General features: G+C 50.9%; 1 protein-coding gene and 1 long non-coding RNA gene across 10 annotated transcripts in view; one reads left to right on the top strand and one right to left on the bottom strand.

Moving 5' to 3' along the window:
* FAM78B (family with sequence similarity 78 member B) overlaps positions 1–11,572 on the bottom strand; it is a 91,008-nt gene extending 79,436 nt beyond the window's left edge. For 2 of the 3 annotated variants that reach the window (XM_082702302.1, XM_082702300.1), the window contains exon 1: positions 10,111–10,387. In XM_082702302.1, coding sequence (XP_082558428.1) covers positions 10,111–10,373 — 263 coding nt within the window. In that variant the 5' untranslated portion in view covers positions 10,374–10,387. Of the gene's footprint in view, positions 1–10,110; positions 10,388–11,466 lie in introns of those variants that run through there. The other variant, XM_082702301.1, reaches the window with a different exon arrangement.
* Positions 10,093–26,016, top strand: part of LOC309849598 — a 51,397-nt gene continuing 35,473 nt past the window's right edge. For all 7 annotated transcript variants that reach the window (XR_014303769.1, XR_014303770.1, XR_014303771.1 and 4 more), the window contains exon 1: positions 10,093–10,179. This is a non-coding gene — a long non-coding RNA (uncharacterized lncRNA). The remainder of the gene's footprint in view (positions 10,180–26,016) is intronic.

The raw sequence follows: 26,016 nt of genomic DNA, 5'->3' as shown, positions 1-26,016 counted from the left end.
TTGCTCAGGAAGGACCAAGGCAAGCACTCAGGCAGTCTCCGGAACGCCCCCGATCCGTTCATTAGTTCGTTCTTCATAGAGGCAGCCTCTTGTCACAGTCTCTGGAAACCTGGTTTCTAATGCCGGCTGTCACTGATTAGCTGCGTAATGCCAGGCAAGTTAGTCAACCTCTCTGGGCCTCAGTTTCTTCATCTCTGATACAGGGAAAGTAACAGCCTCACTCACAGATGCGCACGTGGTGCCCTGAGCGAGAGACACGTCTTCAACAAGCGGCTGACTGTCGTTGAGTAAGCTGCTTATGGCCTCGCGGGGAGACGGACAATAGGCAAACGCCGGCTCCTTCCTTAACGTCCACGTGTGGCCCAGCACCAGACAGGCTCCCTGGTTCTAAAGGCCACGAAGAAATTTTGGGAGTGTGGGCTTAGTTTTCTGACACAAATTACTTAAAAAAATGTGAAGGTTATTTATGAACGTTTGAAACAGAGTCTCAATTATCTGAGTTGCTTTAAAAAAATCTGGTCTTGAGGGGTTCCTGGGTGGCTCAGTCAATTGGGCGCCTGCCTTCGGCTTGGGTCGTGGACAGAGGGTCCTGGGATCGAGTCCCACGTTGGACTGTCTGCTCGGTGGGGGGGTCTGCTTCTCCCTCTCTGCTCTCCCTTTCTGCTCTCCCTCTCTCTCTCTCAAATAAATAAATAAAATCTGTAAAAAAAAAAAAAAAAAGACAAAGAAAAATCTGGTCTTGAATGGAGTCCCCCCAGCCTCTGGTGTGAAGGCTGCCATTGGGAATGGAGGCCTGGCTGGTGGCCCTTAGGAGGAGGAAGTAAGGCAGCATCCTGTCCCAGACCAGCCTGAGTCCCCTCCAGCCTCATGGTCCCCACATACCCCAGCGCCCGACCCCAGTCCCCTACCCATGGCTAGAGCAAAGCGACATCTCATTGGCCTATTTCTGGCCATTCCCAACTGGCCAAGGTGTGTCTAGGCCCCCACTCATGCCCGGAAGCCCCGACCTCCTCAGCCCACCTGCCCTTCAAGACGCTGACCCCGGATGCTGGTTTATTACTTCCCATTCGCCGGGCCTCTGACAGCTTCTGAGTGCCCCCACCTGACACAGGCCCAAAGCCAGCTTGGAAAGGTCAGGCCCCAGGAGAGCACCAGCCAGAGGCTTTCTGAGGCAGGCCTGTCCCAGAAACCCCAGTAAGGTGCCATCAGACACCAAGGTCTTAAATTTATTTCCCTTTAATCTGACAGCCCGCACGTTTCTCTTTCCTTCTGTTGAATACATTGAAGTGTTCTCTCTGCCCTCTTGTCTTCAGAGGCCACAAATGCAGACTGGCCCAGAGGTGCCCAATGTGCACGGCTCTAAGGGTGACTTCTTTTGTTCCCAGCTCCTGTCCAGGGTTGGCTGACTGTGCACTTGGCACCGGGAGGCACTAGGGCTGGAGCTGAGAGGCCTGGGCCCCGGGCCTGCCCCACCCAATGTCTGCCAGGGTGACCTTGAGTGCACTCTGTCATCTCTGGGCTTCCTCTTCCACGTGTGAAATGGGAATTATGGTTGCCCTAAATATGTTTCGTGTTTATCATCAGGTTAATTATGGGAGGTCGTCTTACAAAGAGACAAAGTCATTTTATATGGAGAGAATAAAGTGTATTAATGACAGCAGACACACTAATGATAATTTGGATGCGAATCATTTCAGGTGTTGGTCCTACCTGCTCACCTGGGCTAGGACATCTGCAGTGACAGCTCCTTCTGGAGCTGCAACAGCATGGCTCATACACTCTAGAATTGTCCCCAAGTCCTAGGTTCCTCTCTGAGCGGGTGATTTCTGGGTGGGATGAGGGGAAGCCAGCAAAGCCAGCAGCCTCCCCCAATCCCTGGCTCTGAGCGGGGCCCGGGAGTAGCTGCTGAGCTGTCTGGGACCCCCCATCTTCAGTGTCAGGACGCTTTCCTGCCCGGAAGCCAAAGGGCCACAGCCACAACCTCCCTGGTCCTTGAGGCTGATTGAGAGTCATCCTCTAGTGACAAGGGTCACGCTCCATAATGATAACAGTAAAGCAAGCACAGCCCATTTCAGTTTAGAGAGCTCTTTCATGGTTTTACCCCCAGTGACGGCGACAGGGCAGATCTTATCGCCCAGTGACATGAGTGCAGAGCAGACACTGAATTGTTAAGGCATCTGCCACAGATCACGTGATGGGCACTCGAATCCAGGCCTTCTGACCCGAACCCTGGCACTGGGGAGTCGCCATCCTCAGCAGGTACAGGGAGCTGTTGGTTCCCCCCGGCTAGCATCCTGGAACCTAAGGAGGGAGAAGGGTCCCCAGGGCTAACATGGCAGCCTGAGGGGGCCTTGGGAGGGGAACAGTAGTACCACAATTCCCAGGAGCCAGGAGGATGCCGGCCCGGTGAGCCAAGGGTCCTTTTGCCACCAGAAGGGAGTCTTTTTTCTCTTCCTGATCATCTGTCCAAACAGCGATGATCTGGAGAGTCTAGGGGACAAGCAGACTCTGAAGCCCAGGAACTGAGTGGTCTGGGAGACAGTCGTCAGCTGGTGACTGCCATGTTGCCCATCGGGGCTGACACGGGACCATCAAGGAAGGTCCTGAGAAGGCAGCCCAGAGCCACAATCTGCGGCCCAGACTAGCCGGCTTAGGGTCCCTGAGAGCTAGGGGCTGCCTTCTGTGCCCCCTGCACCCCCAGAAAGCACTGGCTCTCACTCCTAATATCTACTGCCCCCCTCAGCGGGAGCTCTGAGATGTCCGCACCCCTGACCTCAAAACAATTCTCTCCTTTTCCAAAGGTGAGAAAACCCACAATTCAGAGAAATGTACTACAGCAGGACGCTTTTGGAAGAGACTAGGGAACTGTAGCAGGACAACGATATTTTGCAGAGCGAGCTCTGAGCGCCTCCTTCGTAGCAGTGAAGGCAGTGGGTTAGAAAGAGAGGGGAGCCAGGGGTGGCTGGGGCCTGGGCTCCTGGTGGGGCCGCTTGGATCAGCTACTGAACCTCGCTGCCACAGGAGGGACCCCTGGCTGCTGAGATTTCCCAGGTGGGGGCCATGCGCGGAAAGCGCTCGGCACAGAGACCTCCGTGGCTTCTCCCTCTCCCTTCGCGGCCTTTCAGTAGCCCATCTCCCATTCTCGGGAGGCTTTCCTGGGTGCAAACGAGTCTCCCACCACCTGGACACACGCGCCCTTCTTTCTAAAACCCACTGCAACAACTCCAGGGTATCTCGCTGATTTGGGAGACCCAGTGAGAATAGCATGCAGCTCCCCCAATACCTTGTGGGGGTTTCTCTGCGGCTGGTGTGTGCGCCCCAACCCCTCCCAGGGACCCCGGCACCACGCGGGCCCTGCCTGTCTGGGGGTGGCCACCAGAATGCGCTGCTGCTGCTCACTTCCTGTTCTGGCTCTTCTCAGGACAGCCATTCATAAACGGTGGCCACTTCCCATGGCCTGGGTAGTGTGAACACGTCAGACACGGCGGCGCCTCTGGAATCCGCGACCCAAGTGGCCGCATGAAAAGGGAACTACAGAATCACCCAACCGGGGCCTCTGGGAAACCAGAGCCTCTCCTCGAGGAGCGATGAAGCAGGAGTGAGGCCCCAGGCCTTAACAGCCGTAACCGCCAGGCTTCCTAGCACTGACGGGGACGGGGTGCTGGCTGGTCCCCACCTCGCCGGGCCAAGCATGGCAGCAAACAGATAGGCAGGGTACAGGGTCAGAAGTCAGTTGCCGTGCCGCCACTTGCTAGGCTTGTGCCCTTGAGTCCTCTAACCTCCCTGGGCCTCAGTCTTCCCCTCAGAAAGATGGGCACACTGACAGCATCGAGCTCCAGGAGGGGCAGCCGAGATCAGAGCACTGTACAAATCGGGGGGTAAGGGGTATTTGGCATCTTGTGCCCCACACCGGCATCTGCAGTTCCCTATCCTATCGCCCACCTTTCTCTTCGTCTGGAACATGGAGCATCTGCAGACATGGCCCCAAAGACAGCCCTTGCCTTTGCTGCCCGGCAGAAGATCACTGACGCCCTGCTGTCCCTGCCCACCCAGTGCCTGGCTGCGTTGTAGCATCTGGGTGACACCAGCCATATTTCATTTTCACCTCCCCTCCTAACCCAAGTCCGATGTCTCCTCCGGTCCCTCCCACCCCCTCCAGCCCCGGAGTCCTGCTTTATCTCCAGTGAGCTTAATGCTTCCTCATCAGACCTGCTAATCCTCCCTGCTCCTCTTCTGCGAGATGGAGAAGATTAGAGGCAAAGGGTGAGGCCAGCTCCCCTTCAAGGGCACTCAGGACTCTCAGAAGGGAACGGGATCCTGTTTCCCATCTGATGCTCTAGACTGGGAGCCCCTGACATTTCTGGGGAAGAGCAGCTAGCCCCTTCCAGGTCATGAGCTCTGCCCTCTGCGGATGCAACAGGAATGGGACAGGGTGGGTATTGGTGCAAGTGGCCTGGGGGGCTCATCAGATGCCCGAAGGAGCCATCTCTATGACTGGCGCGGGCCACACTCAAAGCCACACCGCACGTGCAGGCCGTGTGCAGCCATGGACAAGAAGGGAAGTGCTAGCTTTGAGGGAAATGACCCGAAGGGGTGAGGTACTAAAGCACACACAGTCCTGCGATTCCGGCCACGAGGCAGTGACGCGGGCGAACGGTGCTATGACACCATCTCCAGGTTACGTCTCTGCGGGCAGACACCGAATGCCACTTGATCACAGGTGACGTGAAAGTGAGGCTTCGGTGTCTGGTGCCCCCCACTCCTGGTGCACAGATCTGCATGGAGGCAGAGGACGTGACAGAGGGAAACCCGTGCTGAGCAGCAGCGGCCCTGCCGGGGACGACGCAGAACGCCACGACACGAAAGCAGAGCGGCGTGAAACTGTGTGTATGCTAAGCCACGGCTGGGGTGTCTAGAGTTCAAGAGCTTGATCGGGTTAGCCTTGGGTGTGACTGGAAAAGCTGATTCTGAGGGGGGCCCAGGGGCCTCAGTTAAGCATCTGACTCTTGGTTTCAGCTCAGGTTGGGATCTCAGGGTCATGAGATCGAGCCCTGCGTTGGGCTCTGTGCTCAGCGCCGAGTTTGCTCCGGGTTCTCCCTCTGGCCCGCCCCTCCCTGCTGTGTTCTCGCTCTCTCTAATTAAAAAAAATAATAAGGCTTAAAAAAAAAAAGCTGATTTTGAAGAGAGAGACAATTTGTTGAAGATGACACAGAGTACTTGAGGTGGGAAAAAATGGCTCATTTATTTTTCAAATGTTTATGGAGTATCTGCTAGGAGCTCAACACCATTCAGAGAGCATAAAACGGATGTGATACCTGCTCTCACGGGGCTTACATTCTAGCAGAAGGGTCAGGTGTTAAGTAAACGTACAGTTACGTTCTTACAAACTGTAACAAGTAAAAGAAGAGTGTCTCATTCAAGAGAACAGAAGAATCTTCATTTAAACTGTGAAATCTGGGTGGCCTCTGACGAGGTCAGGTTTCAGACCTGAATGAGAAGTAGGAATGTGCTCGAAAAAGGTGGGCAAGAAGAGCATTTCAGACAGAGATCAACACAAGGAGAAGTTCTGACCTGGGATGAAGTAGTGATTTATTTTGGAAATGGAAGCAGGCTGACATAGCTTAAGAACAGAAATTCAGGGACTGGGAAGAGGCCTTCACAGAGCCTCCCGATTACAATGGAAAGTCAGTAAACGAGTTAAAGCAGGAAAGTGATGACATTTACATTTTGAAAATCTCACTTGGAGGGAGGGCAAGAATGAAGGTGGGAAGTTCGGCCGGAAATTGTCTGCGGAAGCAGGTGACCTGCCCTGTGAGGATATTTGAGCGGTGGCCGGATTACAGAGCTACGCCACAGACGGGACCAGCGGGCTTTGATGACGGACTGGATGTGTGGGAAAATATTCTAGGATGACACACAGAGGTTTTAGCCTGAGCAGCTCAGGGGCTGGAGGTGTTCTTAACCCACTGAGCCACCCAGGCGCCCTGGAGGTGTTCTTTATACCAAGATGGAGGTAGATCGGTGGAGAGGCAGATCTGGGGAGGGAGCTATGGCGGCAATCAAGAGTTCCGGTTTGGATACAGGAAGCCTGAGATGCCTTGGAGACAGACAAGTGGAAAAGGTCCATCGACACACACACCTGTACTGCAGGTGACCGCGTATCACACAGGCCATCTACCGCCATTGGGATGGATACAATTCCCCTGGGAAAGGATCAGATGGGGAATATCCTCATGAGTTGTACTCTGAGGTAAGACAGAGAAAATGCTAGAAGAACAGCATAAAGCTAACAGATGGGAGTGATTCAAGATGGAGGGATCTGTCAACTATGCAGAATATTGCTGAAAAAGTGAGTCTCTCAAAACCACCTGCTGGCTTGGTAACACGGAAATCACAAACTGCGCCCAAACGATTCTGGAATGGATAGAAACCAGCTTGGTTTGGACTGGTTTGGCAGCAAAGATGGGCAGGTCGAGTCCAAGTCTCATCAACATTGGCTCTGACGAAGGAGTAGAGATGGGCAGGAGTGAGTTACGAGCTCTGCAGGTTTCACCCAGGCCAAGGGTCTCCCAGCCCCAGGCTGACCACAATTCCTTTACCGCTCTAGAAGATGACGCACACGGGCTCAGAGTGGGGAGCGCCTTTAGCCATTGTCTGTCCTCCCCTTGACCTCAGATTCACCTCGTTCATCCTTGACACATGAACCCCATTCTCTGTCCACACCTCACTCTGGAAACCTCTTAGGTGGCATACTTTAGCTTTCTAAATTGTTTCATCACAAAGGTTTTACGTCTCTGTTGAAAGTCCCTGCATGCTGTGGAGGTAGGAAAAAAGTATGAAGAGCCTCTCTGCACTGGTTCAGAAGACGGGACCTCAGCCTTTTCTCTTCCAGGTCATTCCCAGCAGACCCTGGCCTTTGCCAGCAGACCCTGGCCTGCCTCTGGACCTCACCTCCCACTGCTCTCCTACTCGAAAGCCCCACCCTAGCCTCCTTATGCCTTCCTAAGACACCTGAGACTTTCCTGTCCCCATGTATTTGCTGTTCCTCCCTTCTAGAACGAGCCCCTCCTTGTCCAGCTGAATCTTAACCATTGCGCACATCCAGCTCCAGTCCTTCTGCCTCTAGAAGACCTTGCCTGGCCTCCTGCCCCTCTTCCCAGCATTTCTGCTACAGCACTTGGGAGCAAAGCCTTGTTCTGCATGTGCCCTCCCTCCTGCATGAGGAACGATGAAGCTGCCTCCTCGGTCCTTTGCTTTCTGAGAGGTGCCTGATGGATATTTGTTTATTGATGGGACGATTGACAAAAAACCAGAGCCCTTCCTTCCCAAAAGATGAAGCCTTGGATCAGGGCTGCACTTGCGGGGTTCACCAGGGCCAAAGGAGAGCTAGATAAGAGGACGTGAGTATTCACCAGCCTGGCTTCTATGCAATCATGTGAGGAAGTTCCAAATCACTTGAGTTCAAGTTCAAATTAAGCTCCAGCATCATGATCATCAACTATTTCAAATGCTCCTTCAGAAACCTACTCCTTCTTGGAAATGCAGAAACTTTAAACCACAAAAGCTTATGTTTTCTTTTAAGTCTGTCCCCAGAAGTTTCTTGCTATTTTAAATTTTGGATTTCCTCTGGCAATCCCTTTTAAAATGTTGAAAAGGCAGCTTTCTAACCTATACCCTCTGATCATATCATGCTTCATGTAACAAGAGCATTGCATGGGGTGAAAATTCAGCCTCTGGTGTTTTTTTCCCCCACTCAAGATACCGGCTAAAGTGTGTAATAACAGACTGTGCAGACTTTCATGCAGTATGAGGTCCTATGAAAGAGTCTGCACTGGCTAAGTTTTCAGGGCATAAATATTTTGTGGGTTCAGTCAAATTTGGCCTGTAAAGTATGCTTAAGCAGAGCAATTATTGCAAGTGTGAAAATAGGTGGGCCCTGGATCCGGATCTCCAATAATATGCTTCACAATTTCTTGGGTTTTGTTTTGCTTCCATCGATATGAACACCAAGATTCTTAAAATACCGGCAGTGGCAGTTTAAAAGCAAAGCTCTTTTCCTAGCCCCAGAGGCAAGAATTCAGCAAGGGAAGGTCAGGGAGTAAGTGCCCCTCAGACCTAACACCGGTTCATCCCCGATAAAGCTGGTTCCCCTGTGGACACACGCTCCCCCAGATTCAAGAAGTTCAACTACTGTGTTTATAACTCAGCTCTGCTTTTCCTGAGGTAAAATATATTTTCTTTTATGGAAAGAAATTATTTATTTGTTTGCTTTTGCTTTACTGATTCACAACAGATACAAAGCAGCAGAGAGGCCTTGCTGTGCAGTCTGGGGAAAAGTGAGGCTGTTTTGGCTCAGTCCTTCCTGGCCTTCTCTGCAGGGGCCCCAGACTGCAATTACTGACTGCCCCCCCCCTGCCCCCGCAAGGTGCACACTGCCATCAGGGCCAGGACAAAAGGGAAGGCCTTTCCCTGGCTTGGCTGGAAATGATGGGTTTCTAAAAGAACAGCTTTAAGAGACCCCTGTGTTTTGATATAATCATCCTTTGGAGGGTGTGTCTGTTTTTAAATGGCATGAATCACCCAAAATAATATGTCCCCCATTGCTTACATCCGGCTGTCTTCCAGAAAAATAAGAACAGAGTGAACAGAGGCATATAGGAAGAAACCAGGCTCTCGCCCATCTTCACAGGGAATGCGCTTCCTCCAGCACTGAGTTTTTATGCTTAAAGAGAAAAGTTCAAACTCTTTGTGGGGAAGGCAGGGGGAACAAAACAACCCGCCCAAATTTCTTTCAGCACCTAGGACTAGTGTTAACTTCCAGGCTCTCAGAGTGCAGTACAAAGCCTACGAAATGCCATTACAAAAGATAGTTTGGTGTTTCAAAATAGAAACTCTCTTGCCCCATATATTCAACGCATGAACCTTGGGAGCTCCAGAGTCTTCGGCTAATACATGAAATGAGGCTGGGTTTCCAGAAAAGGGTTTCTCTAGAGGCTGCAGGCTAATTAGAGTGCTCTAGACCAACACCGTTAACACAGGTACAATGCAGGCCCCAAAGCTTTTAGCCACTGTGGTCGCCAACTGCTCAGAGCCGGCTTCTGCAAGGAGACCGGCAGGGAGTTCAGCAAGTGAGTAACTAACAAGTCCTGGATGCGACAGCCCGCAGCCTGCGGTTCTGGGGCAGGCTGCGGGCTCCCGGCGGCGGCCGCGGAGTCGCCGCCGTGCGGGGTCTGCCCGCAGCCGCCCACCTCGGCGCGCACCGAGCGGCGCTGCTGAACGAAGTTGGAGAGCTCCCAGCTCGCCGACTGGATTCGCCGGTGGGCGCTGGGAAATCCTTCCCGGCGCCGCAATTAGCAAAGTTCTGGAGCAAGTAAGGACCCTGGACAGCCAGCAGACGTGTACTTTCCGGAGCCCAAGGAAAACCCTGCGCCGCGCCAGCCCCAGGCTGCTCGCACAAGGTGCCTTCCCGCTCCCCACCGCCGCACAACTCGTCCAGAGGGCGCCGAGCCAGACAGGCGGCTCTGCCCGGTTTGCGGCTCCGAAGGGAGACGCCTGCAGGCTTCCCGGCCTGGGCCACAAGGGCTCGACTTCAACAGCCGAGGGAACAAGGGCACAACCAGCGAGTCCGGTTCGGACGCCCGGGACCTTCTCCTCCAAGCCCTCTCGGGCTTTTCCAAAGGACGCGCGGCACAGCCCGTGCGCCCCCGGCACTCCACGCCACTCCTCTCTCCACAGGTCCCCCCAAACTCTTCCCGGGAAGCCCCATCAAGCCGAGACGGCGCCCCGAAACTCCCAGGGCACTCGCCAGCCACCCCCACGCCCGTCTCTCGAACCCTCCTTGTCGCGTTCTCGCCACCCCGCACCGTCCTCCTGGCGTTCACGGGGAGTCAGAAGCAAACCACGAGAAAATGCCTTCGCGAGGAGCCTCCCTACACCCGCCCTGTCACTGAAACAAAAGCGCAGGGAGGAGGGAGGTGGAAGAGGAGGCGGGAGGAAGGTTTAGAAAGAGGATGGGGAGAGCGTTAAGAAGGAGCTGAGGAGGAGGGTCGGGGTGGGGAGCAGAGACGGGGCCAGGGACCCCGCTCCGGCTCCGCGCCGCCGGTCGCTTACATGCCCAGGTCGCTGTAGGTGTTGAAGAACTCCATCTGGTTGCACGCCTGGATCCAGCCCACCACCCAGGTCTCGTGGCGGGGGATGGGGGGCATGACCACGCGGGCCGAGGCTTTGAAGTAGGGGGTCTTGTAGCGCAGGACGATGGGCGAGGTCTCCTCGATGCGCGTGGGGCACTGGTCGATGGTGGCGCACACATCGTACACCACGATGTTCTCGCGCCGGATCCGCGCCTTGCAGGTGATGCTTTGGATACAGCCCATCCTGCCGCCCGGCGCCGGCGCGGCGCGGCGTGGGGCAGCGCGGGGGCCCGCGCGGGCAGCCGGGGGCGCCCGTCACGCCGGCATGGCGACGCGCCGCCCGCTCCGGGTCCGGCTCAGCTCGCGCCCGGGAGCGGGTAGCCGCCGCCGGGCATCCTCCGGGGAAGCCCCCTCCTCCGGCCGCCGCGCGGGGTCCCCGCCGCCCCGACGCCCGCCCGCCGGCCCCCGCCCACGCCCGCCCCCTCTCTCCGGCAGGGCGCGCGGAGCGTGCGCTCCTAGGAGGCGGCGGGCGCCCCCGCCGAGGGCAGAGGGGGGAGCGGCGCTGCGCGGAGCGGTGCCCACCCGGGGCCGGAGCCCCCCGCCCCTCGCCGGAGAGGAGGAGGAGGAGGAGGCGGCGGCGGCGGCATGGAGCCGGGGGAAGGGCGGCGGCGGCGGCAGCGCCCGGTCTGTCTGCCTCCGCGGCGGCAGCAGCAGCAGCAGCAGCAGCCGCCGCCGCCGCCGCCGCTGCATGAACCTCTGCACCGCGGCTGCCCCCCGCGTGCAGCGCACCCAGCGGCGGGCGAGCGGGCGGCCCGAGCGGCAGGCGGAGGCGGCGGCGGCGAGGGCGGCGGCGGAGACCCGCGCGGGCGCCGGCCCCGCCCCGCACTCCCCGGCCCGGCCGCGGGTGGCTGGGGGGCGCCGGGGGGCTGCGGCCGGGGGTGGAGGGCCCCTCGGGCCGGGCTGCCCGGGACGTGATCCGCGGAGGAGCCTGGCTGTACGCCATGAGTTTTGTCCCTCTCCGGCTGCCGTCCGGGTGGCAGGCGGGGGGGGGGGTGTACGGGGGGGGGTGTTTAAAGGGCCGCGGACGCCGGGGTGGGGCCCTGCACGTGGGGCCGGCGCGGGGCGGGGCTGCAGTAGGTGGTGCCGGGGTGGGCGTGCGGGTTGGGGGGGGGTCCCCGGCCGGGCCCGGGTGGGGCGGCGGTGGGCGCGGCGCTCCCGAGTCCGGTGGGAGCCCGTCTGGGGCCGCGGGGGCTGGGGAGCGGCCGTCTTGGGCGGGTGGGTTATTGTCATGTGGTTTGTCAGGTTGGAGTTGGGCTTGAGCTCCCCAGTACCCTACCTTGAGGAAGCCTCCGGGAGCGGCTCCGACTGCGGTGGGTTTACGTCTTTCCCCGACTGGATTTGCTCTGGAAGCTTTTCTCTCCGCCACCAGACGTGGGGAGGGCACCCAGGGATCCGCCTCCCCCACCCCCGAGCCCTAACACCGCGTCACCCAAATGCCAAGAGTTTGGGTTCTAGCATGAGCTCAGCTTTTACTCATCTCCTGCCTTCATCGAAATCTTTTCTTTCTCCGAAAATGCTCTTTCAACAAACCCCCCCACACTGGGGCATTAGAACAGCGGTGGACTCACCCTAAACAGGGCGTTTTGATCGTCCCTGTGTCCTGGACCCGGGTCGTGCCCCGCAGGGCCATCTAGCTGGATTAGAACGCTGAGCAGCCTTCTTGAGGTTACCCAGGGTAGCCTGTGACCTGCTAAGAACAAGGGGAACTTAACATTTTTGGAACCAGGCTGGATTTAAATAGCAACGGCTTAATGATACGAGTCCAGGACACGGGTCTGTAGTAAGGCTGGAATCTCAGGGGCCCACCCTTGTCCTAGCTTCTCCGGAGCACAGCACGTAGGGGCTGACCCGCTTGTCGTCTGTGAATGAATGAGGGACTAAAGAAAGAGCAACCTCACTGTCATGGCCCTACAGTAACTGCCGCTGTAGGTGTTGGACGTTGTGTGCAGTATGACCCAAGCCATGCCTGGGATATTGTGGTCCGAGGTACCAGATGGGAAATGATATTTAGCAAAGGCTCTTTCTGGGCATCTTTTTACATTTAAAAGCCCAATAGCATTTCTTTAAGTATTTCTTCTCTGATCGTTGAACATGTTGCAGGATCTGGTGCCCAAGTGTGAAACAGTGACTCCCAGGCGGCAGGGGGTTGACTACGGTTAGTCTTTAGCTAGGACAGATGTGATGAGTAATTTAAAAGTCGGTTGAGATAAAAGCATTCTTCATCCTTGTTTTAACTTTTCTGGCACCTTGATTCACTTTGTAGTTAACAAAAAAGCCGTTTTTGCCTTTTGATAACACGCTTCGGTCATTTTACCGCCTTGCTCCAGATCTCAATCATTCAGTCCTTTCATTCAGGAGATGCTCACGGACTTCCTGGTAGGGGCCGAGCATTGTGCTACACGCTAGGATTCAGAGATGAACGGGGGCTCACGGATCACTGGAGATAGACGTGTTAACAAGATGTTAGCGTGTGCTGTGACATATACACAATAGTGGTGTGTGTCCAGTACTGTGGGGGGCCAGATGGGCCAGCCCCTACGAGATAGAACCGTGGCTCTCTTGGAGTAGTGACATTTGAATTGGATCCTGAAGGTACTGTGAGAGGCTCTCGGAGAACACGAGAGTTTTCAGGCAGTGTAGGACAAGAGCTGGGCAAATGCAGAGTGCATGGAGGTCTGCAAGAATACAGCGTGCTCAGGGAGATAAAGAGCTCACAGCCAAGGCGCTCCTCAGTGTTGGATGCAGACCGAGGGCATCTGAGTCACTGGCCAGGAACCAGTTATCGATAGGACGCTATCTTGATCTTCACTGGAAGCCAATGAGTGCAAGGTTTGCAGTTTGAGAAAAATTACCTAGTATCCTTTTGGAGGATAGAGCAAGGATGGTTTCAATGCAGGGGCTCAGGGTATTGTGATGATAGATGATTTGGCCCAGAGCTAGGGCAGTGCCATGGAGCTGGACAGGCCTGGCTGCATTTGAGAGTCATTTAAGAGGTAAAATCGATTTACTTGGTAACTGATTAGATGTTGGGGAAAGAGTCTGGCCAACTCTGAATTTCCTGGCTTCAGCAATAAATACATTTGATTTAGTAATAGTCAAAACAAAGAGACAGAATTGGAAGCAGATTGAGATTGTGGGTTGTCATGCTAAGTTTGAAGTACGGGGAGGGTATTTGGGGGGCGGGGCCAGAGTTTGAGTCCCAGCGGTTATGAGGTTCCAGGAAGTAGACGGAGAGAAAAGCACTCAAGGGGCGGAATGTAGTTAATTGTTGTCAGGCTGCAGTGTCAGGGATAAATATCATCCTTGAGCTTCTGGTAGCACATATTAAGCCTTGGTAAACCAGGCAGAGCAATGGCAGCCTTCTCCAAGTGGTAGATAAAGCATATAAAGGAGAATATACCTACTTTCCAAAATTAAAATGAGGCCTTGTTATATCTAGTAGAGTACCAATGAAATATAACTCATTATTCACAGACCTGGACCCTTGACATTCTCAGAGGGTTCATCCATGACCTTCATGAGCCTCCAAAATCATGAATGTCACCATGACATATCATTTCCACTATAAAAAGCAGTAAAGTGTGAAAAATGTAAGGGATCCTTTTAAACTCTTAATGGTTCTATAAAGAGGGGACCAAGGTGATTTCTAAAGTGACTTAAATAAATTTTTCCACTAAAATAAACTCCTTACTTCATGACATCTGTACCTTATTAACTCCATGTTTCCCTGGCTCTGCAAATCAAATTAAAAAAAAAAATCTTAACTACAGTAGGAGCGTGACTTCATAGATGTCAAAGAGAAGAGCTGAGCCGTGGGGGGACATGAATGCTAGCCATCGGGTGTTGTCCATTCACCAGCTACTTAGCTGGTGAGTCCGCTCTAGCATCCTGGCAAGCCATTCAGATTTGTGTCTCAGCAATTACCTCATGGCGGAGACCTTTCAGATCATGCAATGGAGACGGTGTTCATCCATGAATATTCAGTCTGCAAATGCCAGTGGACTGCTAAATCCATGTAGCATGCATGAAAGTCCTCAGACGTGGCACGATCTCTCTGTGCTGTTCTTCTATAAGCTCCTCTTTCTCTCTTGGAGTAGTAAGTGTCCCTGCCCCGTGAGCCTCACCTACTTGCCTCTCTTAGCGCCTTTCGTGCTGTGTCACCGTAGAATGCTCACGCGGGTCTCCTTCAGTGAGCTGTTCACACCTCCAGGGAATGTGGCATCGTGTTTTGTTGCCCTGAGCTGGGCTCCCTGCCTAGGAACTGCTCAGTAAATGTTAAAATGATTAAAGTAATTTTTTAATATGATAAAATATTATTTCCCATAGCCTAACTAGAAGCTTTGTCTCCTTACCTACAGCAAGACTATATTTTTATTCTAGTTCTTTCTGCACGGTACTTCTTTGTCCTCCCACTCTTCCCTCACGACATGCCTTCTTGATGGTAAGTGATGCCCTTTGTCTCTGAGCACCATATGCCATCTCAAGGGTCATCCACTCTAGGCACCAAGAAAGGGAAAGACTTCAATGACGAGACATTGATGACAATCATTCCTTGTGAATAACCTCATTCGAGTTTATTCTCAGGGCACAGCACAAATGTTCCTTTGTATGTCGTGCTTTTGATGGTCTTGTGCATGACAGAGACCCTCAGTTCCCCAAGTAGAGCCCCAGAGCACACTCTCCGGGATTCTGGCCTTTGCACCTCCTTTACAGTCCACTCCCTCAGCCTCCGATGACCCCATGCTCAGTCTTTCCAGAAGCAGGGTGATCTCTGACTTTATTTTTCCTACTGGTTGACTCATTACTCAATTTGTCAAGTGTGCTTTTTAGAAACTCTCGGTTACAAGGGCCTATTTTCTAGTTAACCTTGGCAAGGGTATTCAGAAACTGGAGAACAGATTACCATGAGTTTTTTGCCTCTGGAGCTGTTAAAAACGGAGATGGATTTCTACCTAGCTTGGATGTCCTGAAGACAAGCAAGAGAGCAAATGAATCCTCAAGGTCCAAGAGTTCAGGGTTAAAGAAACAACTTGACTTTTTGGTGTGAACTCCCCTCCCACCACGTCAAGTCAGAGTAATCAGGCTAAGCTCAATAGGAAGTGGACCGTGGCCATGGACTCTCCGCAGAAGGCATTTGGCCCAAGATGTGGCAGCTGCTTCACGTAGCCCGTATGTATCAAGCCTTTCCCACCAGCCTCATATTACCTTAGGCTGCAGAGACTGTGAAAAAGGATGCCCTAGTTGCTTAGCTGTCCTGTTGAAGGTCACTCATGCCTGTCTCTGCCATATTCGAGTCCTTTTCTAGGTCCTTCTCCATAGGGTTTAATTCTCTTCTTTTAAACCCATGATTCTGCAAATCCCGATTCTCCTCCTGGCTTCTCTGACTCCTTTTGCTTCCCCGTCTCCCGCAGAGTGCCCAAGGATCCCTCCTCCCTACCTGAACTCCTTCAGGGCATGTCCCCGTGCTACTGGTTTTAATTATTATTTTCCATGGATGTCTTCCAAGTTGGTCCCTCCAGCCCAAACATTTCCTCAGTTTAAGGCTAGCACGTTCACCTGCCTTCTAGATGTTTCCATTCAGAGGTCCTGCCGTCTTCTTCCTGTCAGTGAACTGGCACCTCTCTCGCTGCCAGGCAGTGTCTCCTCCTGACTACCCCACTTCTGGCCGGAGGCTCTTCCCTCCCCATCTTTGCCACTGTCCGCCAACACATCCAGTGAAAACAAGTTTTGGTCACGATCCTTCTTTTTGTAGAAACTTGCAGTGCCTTCTTGTCGCAGATTTGCCACAGAGCTCATGGGTTGTTGCAGTGCTCCAGGACGGGGCCCCAAGCAGGCTTTTGAGCCTTCTTAGCCTCTGCTTCCGGCATACCCTGGGCCTCACCCTGAGCAGACGACCCGCCATCCCCTCCACAGGGCTCCAGCCTTTCCACTTCTCTGTCCTTCTGTAAGCTCAGTCCCCGGCTGCATGTTCAAAGCCCACCCTGCTCCCTGACGATGATAATGATGGCGACCGTGTGCGTCTCACTGAGTCTTTACGTGAGTCCGTGAGGTGGTACAGTTATCCTCCGTTATGGATAACGGTGCAAAGCAAGGAAGGGACTGCCCCAGGTCAAACTGGTAAGTGGCTGGGCCAAGATTCAGTTCCCTGTCTGCCCCCACACTGTGACCCTCTGACTCCTAGAAACTGTGAGCATTTCAGCCAGAAATGATCTTTTTTACCCCTGAACTCCTGCACAGAACACACACTGGACACTGAGTAACTCACACATGAATGAGCAGAAGAGGAAGATTTTATAATAGCTTTGAGAAAGACCAAAGGAGAAGGAAGACTCAAAGACAAATCTAAGATTTTTAGACTAATTGCTGAGAATGATAAGGCCTCTTTCCAAGTAAATCACATGAGCAGAGGTGAAGGGAAGAGGCTGGTGGGTTAGGGACTATAGTGACCTTGATATCAGGGCATCCAAGAGTTTGACTGGGGAAATCACTGATGGACCCATCTTGCTTGAGCTGTCATTTTAGAAACGACAGCTTAGTGCTATTCCTTCCTCCTCTCATTTCTCCCTCCTGCCCTTTCTCTGCATTACCTTCTCTCCACTTTCTTCCAGAAATATCACCAAGCCTTTTCTTCGTGCCTGGTATTATGATGCTGCTTAGAGACAGTGAGGCGTATGAAATACTCTCTCCTGTTCTTACTTTGTTCCTAGCACTCACACTTTAAAAAATATCATTTATTTACATGTCTCTCTCAGGACTACATGATCATCATCTTGAGTTTGTGTCTCATATTTAATTCAACTTTGTGTCCTCAGTTGTAAGCACAGTCTTGTGTGTTGTGAATACTCAGGTGATGTTGAGTCAAGCATAGCCTGGTGAGGAGCAGGAGAAAGGGCATTTTGGGCTGAGACCTGTGCTCCTCAAATTATACATATAGAACCCCTGATGAGCTTGATATAATGCAGATTCTGATTCTGTAGGTCTGGGTGGGCTTGAGACTCTGCTTCTGTGGTGAGTCTCTAAGTCCTTGTGAGCTCTGTCCTCAGAATGGGATCTGATGACCCTCAGCATTGGATCCAAGTTCACGATGCTTGGTGGAGAGGTTGGTGTGTAGGAGGCGGCTGAACATAGCATGTGGGGAAGGAGGCATGGGGATTGAGGAAGCCAAAACAAGGAGCTGGGACCGGGGCCTGCAGCTCCCTGGGTCTCCATGAGGCAGAGGGAGACAGAGTGAAACATCAACGCTGTTGAATTCGGACATACCTGGGTTCTGATCTCAGTTTAGACAAGAACGAGCTGTGTAATTTCGGTGGTCCTTAGCTTCCTTATCTCTGTCTATCAAGTAGGAATAGGGAGAACACGACGTCTACTTTGTGGGGCTGCCGCGACCATTCATTAAATGTACATCTCCTCCTGCAATGCCTAGGGCATGGTAGGCGTTCAGTAAATGCTGGTGAGCATTTGCCCATTCTAGAGGATGCCAGCGTCAACCTGGGCACAGGGTAAATCTCGATCCCTGCCTGCGGGAGCTTCCAGCGTGGAAGGGTCATCGGTGTGGATGGGCTCCTGGCCATAGCCTCTCCAGTTTCTGTTTTGGTGTCATTACTGGAGGGGATAGGCTGTGTATTGGCTTCATAGCATCCCCAAGTGGGAGGACCCCTTTCTATATTTCAAAAAGATCTTATTTATTCATTTATTTGAGAAAGAGAAAGTATGAGTGGGGGAGGAGCAGAGGGAAAGGGACAAGCAGACTCTGCTCTGGGTGCAGAGCAGATGTGGGGATCAATCTCACGACTCTGAGGTCAAGACCTGAGCTGAAGTCAAAGGTTGGACGCTCAAATCAGTGAGCCACCCAGGTGCCCCCAAATTTCTATTTTGATGTATCTGGTTTTAATGAATGTTCCCATATCGTGGTGGTGACACATATACGCGGGAGATACAAAGTACCAGGATCTTATGCCCCTCCCGGCGATGAAGACGACTTTGTCATCTGGCCCTTTCCTACCACATAGCATCATCTCCGGCTCTCCCCCTCACTCGCAGAAGCCACACTGAGGCCCGCACAATTTTGGCTTTTCATCTTCTCATTCCACAGGCACGCCAGCTCCGTGAGGGCGGGGAGCTTTGCCTTTTTGTTCACTAATGCATCCCAAATGCTTTTGCGTGTGCCCGGTATACAGTAGGCACCTAATAAATATTTATCGAATGCATAAGTGCTCAGCACTTACCTTTTCTCTCTCATGGGTGCCATTCACGTAGGCAACTCATCCCTTGGGGCTCCACCTACATGTTCAACCCCCTTGGCAGTGCTTTTGACCACCCGGACCCAGCGCGGGTTCACTAGCGCGCATTTACACAGCCCCTCTACCTCTTCCTCACAGCCCTTATCACCATAGGAATTACTTAACCACTTCTGTGATTATTTAATTATGATCTCTCTTCCTTTGCATGATAAGCTGCACAAGTGTGGGAACTATGTTTAATTTTTTTATGGCTGTTTCCCTAGGCGTCAGAGCAATGTCCCATACATATATGTTTGTACACAGATCTCTGTGGAGTGAGTGGGGGGTCTCATCTTGCTAAGCTGCCCACTCTCCCCGCCCTTCTAGAGTTGCTGCCCTCTCTCCCCTGAGCAGTCCCTCAGTCCCGCGGTAGGAGAGAGAATGGATCCGACCCTCGCTCACTGACTTCCATCTTGCTGCCCACCTTGTCACTGCTCCTGGAGTTGCCCTGGCTTTTTTTCCCCTGCCAGGACGCATGTGTCACTCCAGAAGCAGCTCTGGCGCCGAGGTCTGGCTTTCCTGACATCATGCTGTACCTGGGGGACCAGACGTGTTTCTCTCAGTACCTGCTTTGGGATTTTCCTGTCAAGCTCCATGTCGCACCCTTCCTGGATTGCCGCATCCGATCTGTGGTGCGGGCATGTATCTGAGATAAAGCAGGAGGACGTGAGGCACTGGTGTGAGGGTCCCCAGGGACTGATTGTAGAAGGAACTCTAGTGTGTGTGGTCTTTACTCGGAAAATTCAGCCTGAGCCTCAGTCCAGGCTAAATAAACACACACACACACACACACACACACACACACACACACACGAGGGTACAAATCTCTCAGAGCATTTACCCCTGGAATGAGTACTTACATTTACTACTGCTGGAACATATTGATTTATGAATGGAAGTGAGTCCAGATCACATTATAATAAAGGGAATGAGCAATATAGGAGGAAAACAATACAGAAAGGAAGGAGAAAACCTGAGAATCTCTTTAAATTGGGCATTGTGTTTACTGGAATAGAAACTAACTCTATCTGTATCACTCAGTTAGTACCACACGCAGTGGAAGAAGTAACATTAGTGTTTACACTTCCTGAGGCAGCTGGCAACACCCACAATACTGTAGCAACACGAGACAAGCATCCAGCAGGCCACACATCACAATTTCACTTCACAGCCCCCCGCCCCTGCTCCATGGAGCTGGGTGAAGAGGACCATACTGTTAACTTAAAATGTTCAAAGTACAATTGACTGTATCTTAAAATAAGCTCACAGCCTTGCACAGGGAGTTTTATTGGAAAGTTATGTCTCAGGCTTTGTGTCCTGAAGTTAATGGAAGATTAGAAGTGATACCAACTCCCTGACCGTGGGCAGGTCACATAAAGCCTTTGAGACTCAGCTTCCTTGCTTATATTAGGAATTCAAAAAGATGATCTTCGTGGATATCTTCAGATTTCCTATTTGTTCTGGGAAACACCTTAATAAAATGTTTGGGGCAGAAGGTGAGAATTCCATGACAAGGAACTTGAGACCTGATAGAAAGATGTTGGTGGGTTCTTGGTTCTCCCACAGAAATGAATGTGAATTTGAGGGATGGAAAGAGAAGACAGGGAAGGAAAGAGTGGATGGCCTGCTAAGATGGGTAGGGAGATCCACCCATTCGATCGGGGAAATCTGATGTCCAGTTTTAAAAGGTTTGTATTAATTTTTTTCATGTAAAAGACTCGCTCTTCTTGTCCCCAAACCTTTAACAAGTCTTTCTTATTTATGAAGACTCTCTCTCTCTCTCTCTCTCTGTGTGTGTGTGTGTGTGTGTGTGGTGTCTATGTAAATTAAAAAGTAATGCTGAGTTCCATAAGACAACTGGATGAGAGCAGGAGCTGAAAAGTTGGCATGAAGTCAGAGTCAGAGGATGCTTTGAGGACATCAGCCTCTTGGAACTGCAGAAATCTTGCAAAAGCAAATGAGCTTTCTGAGGGTATGGGTTAAGCATTTGAGCTAATCCAGTCTTTCTTTCTCAAGAAGGAGGACCTGAGAAAGCCAGGTCACATGCAAAAACACAACACAAGGGCAGAAGTCTTTGTGAGTATTTACCCCTGGAATAAGCAACTGTTTTTATTACTGATGGAAACTGCCCTGCCCTGCTCACCTTAAATGGTTGTTAAGGGTTGAGGAATGCCATCAGAGAAATGTTTTTTCATTTTTCATCAGGTGAAAAGCTTTACCAATGTCAGGTATTGTTACCACTACTACTGTCATAGGGACCTAAATCTGTCTCTGCTTGTGTCCCTGAACTTTGTACCTCAGTGTTCAATCTAGAAAGCATTACACAAGGATTATTGTCTGTTCTTGGTTGTCAAAGATCAAGAGCCACCCCCTTAGGAAGAACATCTTTCTAAGCATGCTATGGTAGTAGCTAAAATGAATGCAAAACAGGGGCACCTGGGTGGCTCAGTTGGTTAAGCATCTGCCTTCGGCTCAGATCATGGTCTTAAGGTCCTGGGATTGAGTCCTGCATTGGGTTCCCAACTCAGTGGGGAGTCTACTTCTCTTCTTCTCTTCCTTCTCTCCCAGCTCATGCTTGTGTTTGCACTCCCTCTCTCCCATAAATAAATAAATAAAAAATAAATAAATAAAATCTTAAAAAAATAAAATGAATGCAAACGAAATAATTCTGGAGAGGTAAAAGGAGACTAAGCATGTTCTTCCCATACAGGAAGAGATTAAAATACTACATTATACAGATGAATAAAATGATCAAGGGGAAAGAATTCAGCTCCTTTTCTACATAAAGAGTGATGGGATCTGAAAAGGGGAAATGGAAAAGAAATTCCCAAGGTGAGGAAGGAGTAGAGACAAAAGTAAGAGATTTTATCTACGTTACCCAAGTTTCGCAGGGATGGGGACACAACTGGGCAGAATAGGTGAAGTTGAAGATAGATGAGCAGACATGGTAAAAACCAAAAGACCAACTAGAGAGATTAGTGTGAGAAGATACCTGTCAAACAAGGTATCTTTCACACTAATCTCTCTTGTCAAACAAGAATAAAGGGACCAATCTCAGGTGTGTCAGACTGGCCAGTGGCCCCCAACACCCCAAGGTGAAGATGCCATGACTGTGGGGATGGCTGACTGTGTCTGGGTGATTCCATGATTTCTAAGATGTAAAATGGGAAGGCTCACTGGGCTATTGGCTGTACCTACTTGTCTTCCATTCAAACATGTTCTCTTTTTCATTTTTATTAGTGTTCTAAGTGCTTCGCTAGAGATAAGACCTTCTGCTAGCCAGAAGATGTAGCGGTCAAAGGGCAGCCAGGGTTTCTACCAGGCTGGGGAGACCTCCAGTACCTTAGCCTACAGTGAAAATCATCGAGAGGGCATGTGGTTCAGAACTGCAAAGGGGATGCCTGCATCTAATTTTCACTTCCTTCAGGTCGAGGTGGGAAATTGTGGCATATGCTGAAAGGAACAGGCAGCGGAGGGTACCGTGAGCCACCTGGGAGCGGATATCACTGCTCTGCCATTATCTCATTCCACAATTTTGGGTGAACACTTTATCCATCCTCAGCTCCAGTTTCCTCCTTAAAAAATGGTATTAATTACATCCTCCTTATTACCCTCAAAAGGTATATCATATGTATAAATGGTTCAGCGTGGTGGGGCTTCAAACGCATGTCAATTAGATGATGTAATTTTGAGTGGAAAGATGATGTGTTTCTTTTTGGAACCCTTCCAGTCTCTGAGGCTCATCTCTTCCTTGTGGATTAGTTCCCTCTGTGGCACAGAACACTAGACTCTATCTCAAGTGACTGTCAACTATTCTCTAGTGCAGTATCTATTGATCAGTAATTTATGAAGAGTCTCCCACGTGACAGGCACTGTACTAGGCATTGAGGATTCTGAGATGAATTCGACACCATGGATGTCGAATGATGGAACTCACAGTCTGGGAAGAAAGTAAGAATTGTAACAGAAGGTGAAGTCCTGTAAGATGGGTCCCATTGGAGTGCTGTGGAGAGAGACAGAAGATGGGGAGGAAGAGCCTGAGACTAAAAGAAGAAGGCTTCTCAGAGCACCAGAAGAGATCTGTTCTAGGATATGAAGAGTGAATAAGTGTCCCTAGTGAGAAAACTAGAGAGGACACTGTTTGCAGGGGAAGAGCATGAGCAAAGGCATGAGCATACAGAGATATGTTATATATTTAGGAAATGCTGAGAAGGCTGAGGAAGATAAATTCTGAGTGAAGAGTGGAATGGGGAAAGATGGAAGATGGGATAGGGTGGGTTGCTGGAGGCCAGGGCTATTAAAGGGATTTGGAGCAGGTTGGAAAAGCAATGGAATATTGAATCATAATAGCTTTCCTGGGTTACACCCTATCTGGGCATGAGGAATTATCTTTGTTATATATTAGTAGAGTAGATTTGCTTAAATTTGCTGATGACATCTAATGTTGTTCTTCTGTGGTTTATTGTAATGCCATTGTCTGGTTTCGGTATCAAGATAATGCAGGCTTCATAGGAAGAGTTGGAAGTGTTCCCTGTTTGTATTATTTTTCTATTGCTGCTGAACTAATGAACACAGATTTAGTGGCTTGAAACAACAAAATTTATTATCTCACAGTCCTGGAGGTCAGAAGTCCACAGTGAATCTTACTGGGCTAAAATCAAGGTGTTGGCAGGGCTGACTTGGGGCACTAGGAGAGTCAATTTCCTTGCCTTTTCTGGCTTCCAGAGACTGTTGCATTCCTTGGCTCACAGCCCTGTCTTCCTTCTTCAAAGCTAAACAGTGTAGCATCATCTGATCTCTAATTTCAATTCTCCTGCCTCTGTCTTTGACTTGCAAGTGCTCCTGTGCTTACCCTGGGCCCACCAGGATAATGCAGGGTAATCTCTCCATCTCAAGATCCATAGTTTGGTCACATCTATAAAGCCCCTTTTGGCATGTGAGGCAACTCATCCATTGGTTTCAGGGATTAGGACATGGACATCTGTAGAAACCACTATTCTGCCTACCATACTCTTCTTCAATTTGAGGGGAGAGTTTGTGTAGATTTGGTATCATTTCTTCCTTAAATGTTTGGTAGAACTTGCCAGAGAATTTTTCTGGGCCTGCAATTTCTTCATCCAAAAATTTTTAGTAAAAAAAAAAAAAAAAAGTCTTTCATAGCTTTAAGACAATTCAGGTTATCTACTTCTTTTTGGTAGAGCATTGTAGATTATGCCTTTTAAGAAATTTGTACCATGTCATTGAAATCACTGAACTTACTGTCATAAAGTTGTTTATCATACCCCTTGTTATCCTTTTAATTCTATAGGATCTATTGTGATGTCCACTTTCTCATTCTGATGTGGGCCATTTGGGTTCTCTCTTTTTTATTCATGATCAGTGTGTGTAGTGGTTTATAGATTTCATCGACATTCTCAAAGAATTGGTTTTTGGTTTCCTTTTTCTATTGCTATTCTTTCTAAGATTTTATTGATTTCAACTGTTAGCATTATTTCCTTCTTCTTACACGAGGACCACCGATTACACATATGTATGACTCCTCACGAGAGATCATACATATTTTCTTGTTCGTATGCCTGACCGTTTTTCATTGGATGCTAAGCACTTTACATTCTCTGTTTTTGGGTGCTGAATGTTTGGTACTCCTTTACATGCTTTTGTGCTTTGTCCTGGGATGCAGTTAAGAAAAAAACAGTGGGGCCCTTTTGAGGCTTGCTGTTGACCTTTGTTGAGTGATACCAGACAATCTCATCCCACAGTAGTCTTTCAGATGTCTTTCTAATACCCTACATACTTCAGGTTTCTCCACTCTAACTGTTGCAAATGATACCCAGCTCTGTGTGGGCTTTGGAAGTTGTTTCTCCTGCTCTTTTCTGGTGGGTCTTTCTCTTGTCTCAGCTAGTTTCCTCACACGCAATCACTAATCAGTATTCGGCCAAAGATTCCAAGGGAACCCTCTGAAGACGTCTGCAGTTTTCTCTCTCTGCACAGGTCTGTGTTCACTGACATCTGGCTCTGTGAACTGGAGCTGCCTTGGGTTCCTGAATCTTCCAACGGCATCTCCCAACTCTGGGAGACGTTGCCTGGGTCTCCTCCTCCCTGTTCTGTGTCCTGGAAACTCTTCCCTGACATCATTTTGGGACACCGCTGGGCTTCCCTTGTTCTTCCTTTCTCAGGGAACTTTGTCCTTTACTGCCTGTTGTCCAGTGTCTGAAACCCATTGTTCCATACCTTTTGTCCAGCTTTTCAACTGTTTAAGGAGGGAGAGTAACTTCAAGATGAGTGGACCTCATCTTGTTTGGGTGGAAGTAGACATAAAATAACTTAAAATGAGATTGCTTAAAGGCTTGGTTTTTAAGAAACCTCAGATTCAAAAGAATGGGGCCATGATCAGGAAAACCTAGAGCACGGACACCGGGAGTGAGGTAAGGAGCAAGAGACTAATCTCAATATGCCTAAAATCTGTGTCTTCGGTTCTACACTGAGGCAGATCAGAAGTCCACACTGTACTCTTCTGAAAGCTTAACTAAAGCAAGACATAGAAGCCCCCATTATCACTGGGACCTGGGGCATTGACTCACCCTGAATTCTAGTGAACCCACTTACCTCAATCCGCTGGAAGTTGCTGAAGTCTGCGGGTGGTGTTGGGCCTGGGCTCCTGGTCACAGTAGATTTGCTTGGCTTCCTCGAAGACTCTTTCTGCCTGTGTTTCCAGGGAAACTGGTCAGAACCCCATGGGGAGTCCTAACCCTCAACACTAAAACTCAAGACTGAGAAGTGAAGCCATCTGCCCAAGGCCTCACTTCTCCCCTCTGGGATCATGATTAAGTCTGCGGCAGAGTTGGGATGAATGGCTTTCTTTCCCTGCAGTGACTCCGATCTCCCGGGGGCAGCGGCTCTGCTGGGAGGAGGAGTCAGAGTTGGGCAACACCCTGGGCTGCAGGAGAATCAGTGGCACGGACGCTGAGCATCCCTGAGCATTCGCTCTCAGAAAGACAGATGGGAACAGAGTTACCAGTGGGATAAGCCTCTCCCCCAGGCCTAGAGTCCTCATTTCAAAGACAAGATGGCCTACGAGGTCCTTTCCTTACATGGCCTTGGAATTCAGTACTTCTTTCTTCTGGGTTTCTTTTTATTGAGACAGCATCCTTGGAAACTAGTGCCAAGTAGGGGCTGCTGGGGTGGCCTGCCAAAGGTGTCTCTGACCTCCCTGAATGATGAAGGAAGGCCGCTCTCCCAGGGCAAACTCATTATTCCTATAAGGATGACGGGTGATCACCGTGATGACCCATGCCGGGGGCCATCCCTGCGCCCTTGCTCAGAAGGTGACTGCAGGGTGCGAGCCCACCTGTGCCCCGTCCAGGTGCTGAGTCAGCTGCGGTGCCCCACACAGGTCAGGACGCGGAAGGTACGTGGTGGGGCCTCCCTGAATGAGCAAGCCCTGAGGCTCTATGGTCGTCGTGGGCTTGGAGACATGCATTTAGGAGCTGCTCCTGGGGTACGGCATCAGCAAAGTGGCACACAAAGCCAAAAATGACACCGCACCT

The sequence above is a fragment of the Mustela nivalis genome, assembly GCF_964662115.1.
Source record: "Mustela nivalis genome assembly, chromosome: 16".
Taxonomy (NCBI): Eukaryota; Metazoa; Chordata; class Mammalia; order Carnivora; family Mustelidae; genus Mustela; species Mustela nivalis.
The sequence above is the reverse complement of the archived record's forward strand: the minus strand, read 5'-3'. Positions and strand labels throughout refer to the sequence as shown.